General features: G+C 35.6%; 1 protein-coding gene across 1 annotated transcript; it reads right to left on the reverse strand.

Moving 5' to 3' along the window:
- Window positions 1-5,915: 5,915 nt before the first annotated feature.
- Window positions 5,916-8,272, reverse strand: LOC101277587 (kit ligand-like). The gene is made up of 2 exons (XM_004271804.4): window positions 7,959-8,272; window positions 5,916-7,818 (listed from the first exon to the last, which is right to left on the reverse strand). Exons 1-2 carry the CDS (start codon window positions 8,082-8,084, stop codon window positions 7,120-7,122), a joined length of 825 nt encoding a protein of 274 aa, XP_004271852.1. The 5' UTR covers window positions 8,085-8,272; the 3' UTR covers window positions 5,916-7,119.
- Window positions 8,273-8,677: the final 405 nt, after the last annotated feature.

The following is an 8,677-nucleotide window of genomic DNA, read 5'->3' on the forward strand; positions in this document are numbered from 1 at the left end:
AGTTTATTTTTATCAACTGTAACTGAATGACACAAGGGGAAAATACAATAGTACTTTACTTGGAATCAGGACAGAAGGGTTTTTGTCCCAGTTCATATTTTTTTTTATGTTTTATTCTTTGTTATAAAAACAGAATAACTTCTAAGATACCTTTCTGCCAGTTAAAAAAAAAAATGCGTATGTATTATTCTACTGCTTAGTGTTTCCTCCTGGAGAAAAATTCTAAGTGTGTGTGTGTGTGTGTGTGTGTGTGTGTGTGTGTGTGTTTCCCCTGAAATGCTCTTGGGGTCATATTTTCAGACTCACACCCTGTTTTTTAATCCCTGCAATCAAGCTAAAAAGTAAAAATAAATCTCTTTATTAGCAAAGTGTTACTGCTTGAAGGTAAATTCTGTGACTCCCCCTTAAAGACTCAAACCATTTCCCCATGCCTTATATGAGTCAGCTATTTAACTTTATTATATAGCTAATATTTTATTAAGTTCCACTCAAAATTATTGAAGCATATTGATTATAAAAATTTTAGGGCACTTCATTTTCTGTGACTCACAGAATGTGAACATAATAATCAAAATTGTAAGTCAAAATGAATAGATTATGTAATTCTTATAATGGGTTCCAAGCTACTATAATTTAAATTTTTAAAATCTAAGTTAAAGTAATTAAATATGGGTTGCAATTTTAACCTGCCTTAAGATTCATCAGGCAACTTAACACACATGCACTCCATCTCAGCAATGTTCACTAGAATGTCTCACCCCTTTAATATTTTCTGGACTTCATGGCCCAATCCCAAATTTTAGGGAAATCCCACTATACACATTCTCTGTCTTGTTTCACCCTTACTACAGTTAGAGATTCTGGTTTTGTTATAGCCATTGGAAACTTAAAGTCTCCCCTTAGAGTTGTTCTCTAATTTCTATATGTATAGAAACAAGAGTAAGCATAACACCTACCAACGTTTCCAACCACTTTGCTCTAACTTCATTCTTATGATTTTGCTAGTGAGGCATTTGACTATTAATATCTAACTCCAATAGGAAAACCTACATTCCCTGTGCTTCTTATCCTTTTGTCTATGAAATGCTATGTAGGCATTGTCTCCAATATATGTGTAGACATTAATAAGGTTTGTTTATGTTTATGAACATCATCTTCATTTTATCTTCTGTAGTCATTAATTATATACTAATTTCTTCCCATAGTTATGATCTCAAGCCTAAAAGTCAGCCAACTATTTATTTGCATTAGATGGGTACCTAAATTCATATTTGATTAAATTAGATCATTCTGCTTTATCATACTTGAACATTTACCTATCCATTAGGCATTTTTCATTCCTTCTTTCCTTTTTCCTCTTTTTAATTTTTTTCTTTAAATTTCCATCTATACAAATTTATTAATTCATTTGAGAAGCAAAGAGGCATATAATCTCTTGGCATTCAATCTAAACTTAGAGCATTTTGACCTTGAATTCTGCTAAGACTTTCCCAAGTGCCTTGGGTCCAGGTGTGGTTGCTAAGATACGTGTTATTAATCTTCCAGTAAAAAATATAGGGGTCAGGGTATAAAGAAGTATGTTTACTAAGGAGTCTTGGTAATTAATTTGCTTGGAATTTAGAACACTTCATGTGATTAGAAAATATTTTAACTTTTTCAATTGTTTTCCTTTTTGTTTTATATATGATAAAAAAAATCCTCAATTCAAGGAGGGAAACCTGCACATTTTTATAAATTGGAGTACACTATTTTTAAAATTATTTTATTCCACAGCTATTTATGTAATATAGCATATTCTTTCTAAAATTTTATATGACTTTTAATAAAAATTGAATTACCACAAAGAATACATTTTTAAAACACAAAAGATGAGTAAAAATAAGAACAAAGAAATGTTAGGTTAATATAAGCAATGTAATTGGTCATTAACTTTGACCCCCAGCTTCCTGAATCCTGAAACATAAAGGTAAACTTGTTAAATTATATCACTCCAGTGGTTTCATAAAATAAATCTTACTGTTTATCAAGAAATGCATACATTTTCATGAAAATTAATCTCTTAATTTTTGTTTGAGAGGGAAAATATTGAATGTCATAATGGACAATATATCCAATAATTTTGTGGCTAGTATAAGCAGTGGCCCACATTGAATTCTACCTGTCCACACAGGAGACACTCCTTAAATATTTGCTGAACTGATTTCAATTCCCAATCTCAATGCCTGCTCCTGGCTCAGCACAGTACCTTTGTACTCTCACCAACTCTTCTTTGTGTGTTTACAACTGTTTATTAATAGTCTCTAGTCTTATAGCATACTCCAGCCTACTATTACAATGGAGAGAGCACACTTTTGAGTCCAATAAGACCTGGTTTTGAGTCCTAGAACCACCATTTATTAGTTCTCTACCTTGGGCAAGTTAGTTATCTTCTTTATTCTTTATTAATCTATCAACAGGCCTAGTAATAGTCCCTATCTCATAGAACATGAACATTAAATTTAATTATATAATGTATATGAAATATACAGCACTGTGCCCAACTCACAATAAACACTAGATAAATGTTAAATCTCAGTATTTTAGTTTTTCTAAAATTCAAATCTGAACACATTGCTCCATTATTTAAATGCCAATAATTTTCAACTGCCCACGGAATGAAATATCAACTTCTAAGAATGACATGCAGAGTTCACCATGGGCAAGTTACTGCTTACTGCTCGGAGTACCTGCTCCCTGCATTCTCTTCATATTAATCATACAAACATTGTCGTTCATAATCCCTAATCCCATTCCATTTGGATGTGGCAGACTCAGCCTTAAATATCTGCAGATCTCATTCATCTCTTCCAATCTTTCAACCTGAAGGTGGACAATTCATTTTTCATAAAACACAAGTATGATCACCAGGAGATAGTGTTCCCTAAACATCCAGGCTTAAGAGATTTGTCTTCTTCTCTATCACTCTCTACTTTATGTATTTATGTAATCATAATTTTCATACTTAATTAGATTTCTTTATACTATGATCTCAGTTATATCATGTGCCTGCATCAGTATAATTTTTAAATTTTTCTAATATATGAACTTTTTTATTTCTGAAAAATATTCATGTACAACTCTCTATATATACACATTTGCACTATATAAAATATGCACAAAATAGACATTAAAAAGGATGAGATAAACATATAAAGAGAAGTGTGAATATTTTCTCAATGTCAAACCCTGTTCTGGAAATCATTGATTTATTTAAGCGTAAAGTCCTGGAGAACAGAGACTTTGTTTTTAACCTCAGTGCTCTGCACAGTGTTCAGCTTTGTTGTAAATATTGTTTGTAGAGTGACTGAATTAATGAATAATATTTATTTATATTAATCATGATAAAGAACAAAGTATTCCAGTGGGGATACCTAAAATGACCACTGGTTATTACTTTATGGCTCTCTAAGTTGTTCAAAGCTTAAAGCTCAGAGTATGTAGATAGGTGGATAATTAATAATAAAATGAATAATATGTGATATTTATTGAGGAACTCTTATAGAATGGTCTCATGGAATAGATAGGCAGCATATTTTTAATTCATCTCTTTTGATTAACAACATTTTTTTTCCACAGTGAATTTTTTTATAGAAACTGAAGAAAAGGAATTTAAGTTAAAAACTCCTGGAATGCAGATATTCTTATAAGATATTCTTATTTCTTAATTGATGAGATATTCTTATTTCTTAATTGAAGGGTGATCCAAATACTATATGCACTGGGAATTCCCTGACAGTCCAGTGGTTAGGGCTTCACACTCTCATTGCCAAGGGCCCGGGTTCTATCCCTGGTCAGGGAACTAAGATCCCACAAGAAGCTCTGCATGGGCAAAAACAGACAAACAAACAGACAAAAACAAAAAAAAACCCAAAATACTGTATGTGCAGATTTACAGATAATGACATTAATACTACTACTACTACTAAAACTCTATCACCAAATGTTTACTGATTATTTCCTCTATACCAAGCACTGTTCTGAACCATTTTACATCCATTAATTACCGTAATCCTGACCCAAATTTATGGGTTAATATTACCTCCTTTTTACAGATAAAAAATCAAAACATAAAATGTCTTAATATATTGTTCAAGATTATAGAGGTAGAAAGTGATGTAGCTAAGATTTGAATCCAGATATTCTTGGCTATGGCACCTATCCTTTTAATGATTATTTCATACTGCCTTGAACATGTCTTATTCAAATACTTCTATATTCATTCCTCTGTCAATGGACATTTAAGGGAGGAATGGGGGCTTCCCTGGTGGCGCAGTGGTTGAGTCTGCCTGCCAATGCAGGGGACGTGGGTTCGTGCCCCGGTCCGCGAGGATCCCACATGCCGCAGAGCGGCTGGGCCCGTGAGCCATGGCTGCTGGGCCTGCGCATCCAGAGCCTGTGCTCCGCAACGGGAGAGTCCACAACAGTGAGAGGCCCGTGTACCGCAAAAAAAAAAAAAGAAAAAAAAAGGGAGGAATGGATAAAGAGGATGTGGAACATGTATATAATAGAATATTACTCAGCCATAAAAAAGAATGAAATAATGCCATTTGCAGCAACATGGTTGGAACTAGAGATTGTCACACTGAGTGAAATAAGTCAGACAGAGAAAGACATATAACATATAATATCACTTGTATGTGAAATCTAAATAAGTTGTGCAAATGAACATATTTACATAACAGAAACAGAGTTGCAGATGTAGAAAACAAACATGGTTACTGGGGTGGGAGGGAGGGATAAACTGGGACACTGGGACTGACAAATACACACTACTATATATAAAATAGATAACTAATAAGGACCTACTGTATAGCACAGGGAACTATTCTGAATACTCTGTAATGACCTATATGGGAAAATAATCTGTAAAAGACTAGATATATGTATATGTATAACTGATACACTTTGCTATACATCAGAAACTAACACAACATTGTAAATCAATTATACTCTAATAAGAATAAAAAAATACTTCTAGAATTAATTAATGGTATGGAAAAGCAAAATAAGGGCAATCTGTTGTCAATTATAGAGATCTGAATTTTAAGTGACAGTATATTTGCTGAGTTCCATAATATTGTAGAGCCTTTTATAATCAAAACATACAATTAGTTTCTTGTGTTTTAAAGATTTAGATGAGAATATAAAGTGGGTAAAAACACGTATGCATGTTCAAAGCATCTTTCTTTTTTGAGAGTTGATAGCTGATAGAATAGTTGAAATTACTGCTAAAGTCTCTAGGTAATGACTTTATCAAATGAGATATCCATTTGTTGTGATAATTATTATTATGAGACCTTGAAACTTAATTAATTGGTGTTTTTTTTGCTATTTTATTGGCAGTCAGATAAAGTTCTCTATTACTGTGATGGTAACACACTATGACATTACATTACAACTGAAAAGTAATTATCTTTATTGGACAGTATGTCAAGTGAAAGGTGAATGGTATGTAAACTTCTTTATTGGAATGTAAAATGTCCCTTTTTATTGCACTATGTGTATTCAGCACCTTTAGCTGAGCTTTGCACTTTAGATAGAATATAAATTAATAAATAATTTGCTATTAAAAGTATAAGAAATATAATTGTAAAGATGTTAGATTCCTACCTAAGTTGAAATATATGTTGAATTTTTCTGTTAAATAGTTATAAAATATTTCATACCCTTAAAAATGCAGCAAACTTTACCAATGAGTAGTTTACTTATCTATTGACTCTTACAATTTACAAGACTTGAGCTCAAAACTCATATTGGCTTGACCTTTCAGGAGACTATGGATCCATTGGCCTGGTAAGCTAAGATGTCTCTCATCCAGGTAAAATATAAGTCAGGCTTCTCAATTTTATTTTATTTATTTATTTATTTTTTAAAGCTTTCTTTTTATTTTTAATTCATAAACCTTAATGAATACAGAGTGCCTGATTTTAAATAAATGGATCCTTTAAACAGATAATGGTGATTATACTATAAATAACTAAAGTTTCCTGATCCCCTGCATTCTTGTAAAAGCCAAGTCACCTAGTTTTCAACACCCATATTAGCACGTGTGTGGTTATCTAACCATAGATACTAAATATCATAATTTATATTTACTCTCTCCCACAGCAGAAATTGAAAATGCGGCCTCCATACATTCAGTGATTTCTCCTAAGTCCCTTTACATAACTCTGTGATAGTTTTAGAATATAAACATTTTGTAATATAATTTGCAAGCACAATTTGTACACGCCATAGTGGTCAAGGGCAAAGGCTGACTTCACCAGGGGTGCCAGATGCCCCCCTCGGCAGACTGTTCTGCTGGGCAGTGTCCGCAGCTTCTTCGTGTGATGACTCTTTCGGAGTCTCTCCTCTGCAAAGGCATCACTGTTGTGTAATTCAGTACTGGCTCCCCTGCATGACTAAAGTCAGACAACCATGTCCGTTTGTCTAGTGGGATACGGTTGAGCACACTCTGTGTCAGAAAGAGACCAAGCTCAGACCCATATCATTCCTTGATCAGCAGCTAGAAGGCTGACCTGCCCCTACCCCCACCCTCTTTTCCCACTGCTTTCTAAATGAACAGTGGCTGATGCTATGGAGTTTTTGTTTTTTGAATTTTTTCTAGATCCCTTTGATAAAAATGATGACCCCCACTATCCAGGCTGAAATCTACTTGCAGAGACCAAGATAACTATGAACTGCAGGTTGTAACTGTAAAATAAAGCTATGTGGTTTTTCAACAATTAGACGTTTCTGGAGGCATGCAAAACGGTACGTGCAGCCTGGGACACGTGCTTTCTCTCCCAACATCAGCTGCAAGTTCTAATTGAGACCACAAATCCCCCAGGTCCTTAAAATAGAGTCCTGCTCGGTGCAAGTTCTTCTTTACAGATGATTAATTCAGTGCCAGTTTCACAGTAAAACACTTTGTTCCAATTTCTGAATCATCCACATAGTCATGGGTAGCAAGAACAGATAAAGATGCGGTCTGTCACTCCAGACAGAATAGGAATTTGTTTAAAGCTGCTTCATTTATGAAGCAAACATGAACTGTTACCCGCCAATGTACGAAAGTAACAGTGTTGATACAAGCCACAATTACACTTCTTGAAACTCTCTCTCTTTTTCTTGCAACATACTTATCTCATTATCCTCTTCATTAATCTGTATATTTTCAACTGCCCTTGTAAGATTTGGTTGTTTCTTCTTCCAGTATAAGGCTCCAACAGCAAACCCAATTATAAGAGAAAAGAATGCCGGCAATGCTACGGCTGCCCATTGTAGGCTGGAGTCTTCAATAGGATTTGAGGCCTTCCTATTACTGCTACTGCTGTCATTCCTAAGGGAACTGGCTGCAACAGGGGGTAACATAAATGGTTTTGTGACACTGACTCTGGAATCTTTTTCAGGACTTGATGTTGAAGACATCACACATTCACTAGTTTTAGAAGCCACCATCTTCAAGTCCTTGAAGGCATCGATGGATTTATTAAAAATTCCAAAGAATTTTTCAGGAGTAAACAGCCTAGGTTCTGGGCTCTTAGATGATTTTTTTACATTCTCAAATGAGTGTTCTTCCATGCACTCCACAAGGTCATCGACTATTTTCACAAGTTTGTCTATGATAGAGTAATTACTCAAGCCTTCAGAAATATTTGAAAACTTGTCCAGAAGATCAGTCAAGCTGACTGACAATTGTTCCACCATCTCGCTTATCCAACAATGACTAGGCAAAACGTCCATCCCGGGGACATATCTGAGGGTTATCTTATAGTCTTTTGGAAGATTTGCCACCAAGTGATATATCAACATCACCATGGAATCTGTAGAAACGCAGTCGCGGGCCACACCAGACCTACTGAATCTCATGTAACAAGTCCTCCAGGTGACTCTGATGTACGCTTAAGTTGGAGAACTACTGTTCTACGTTGATCCAATTTTGTAACGTCTTTCACATCATCAGTCACACGGTTCCTGCAGATCCCTTGAGTTTTGACGAGAGGATTAAATAGGAGCAGTTGAAGATAAATGCAAGTGATAATCCAAGTTTCTGTCTTCTTCATAAGGAAAGGCAGCGCTGTGATCCAGCCCAGGCAGCGGTGTGGCAACTCCGTTTAGCTGTTCTGGAGCTCCAGCATATTGCATGAGCAGCGGCTGCAGATAGTCCACGCATTGGGTAGCCCGAGCGCAGCGCCCTCTCCACTGCTCGTGCTTCGCGGAGCGCTCCCGGTCCCGGCGAGAGGCGGCGAGTGAAGCCGGCTTCTCAATTTTAATAAGTGGCATGCTGAACTAAGTGAAAACAGATGCAAAGAAGCAGATGAGGCTGAAGGTAGAGTATAAGCTTTCCTTTTATAAATAACAAAATATGGTTCTGCTGGCATGCTATTTTATAATATGCACCTCAGAACTGTTTTGATTAAGAAAGTTATTCAAGAAATTATAACCTCTTCAGGAACTTCCCTGGTGGTCCAGTGGTAGAGAATCTGCTTTCCAATGCAGGGGACGTGGGTTCAATCCCTGGTAAGGGAACTAAGATCCCACATGCTGAGGGGTAACTAAGCCCAGGCCACAACTACTGAGCCTGCACACCTCAACTAGAGAGAGAAAACCCGCATGCCACAAATAGAGAGAAGCCTGTGCGCCACAACGAATAGCC

Source organism: Orcinus orca, chromosome 19, assembly GCF_937001465.1.
Source record: "Orcinus orca chromosome 19, mOrcOrc1.1, whole genome shotgun sequence".
NCBI classification, from domain to species: Eukaryota; Metazoa; Chordata; class Mammalia; order Artiodactyla; family Delphinidae; genus Orcinus; species Orcinus orca.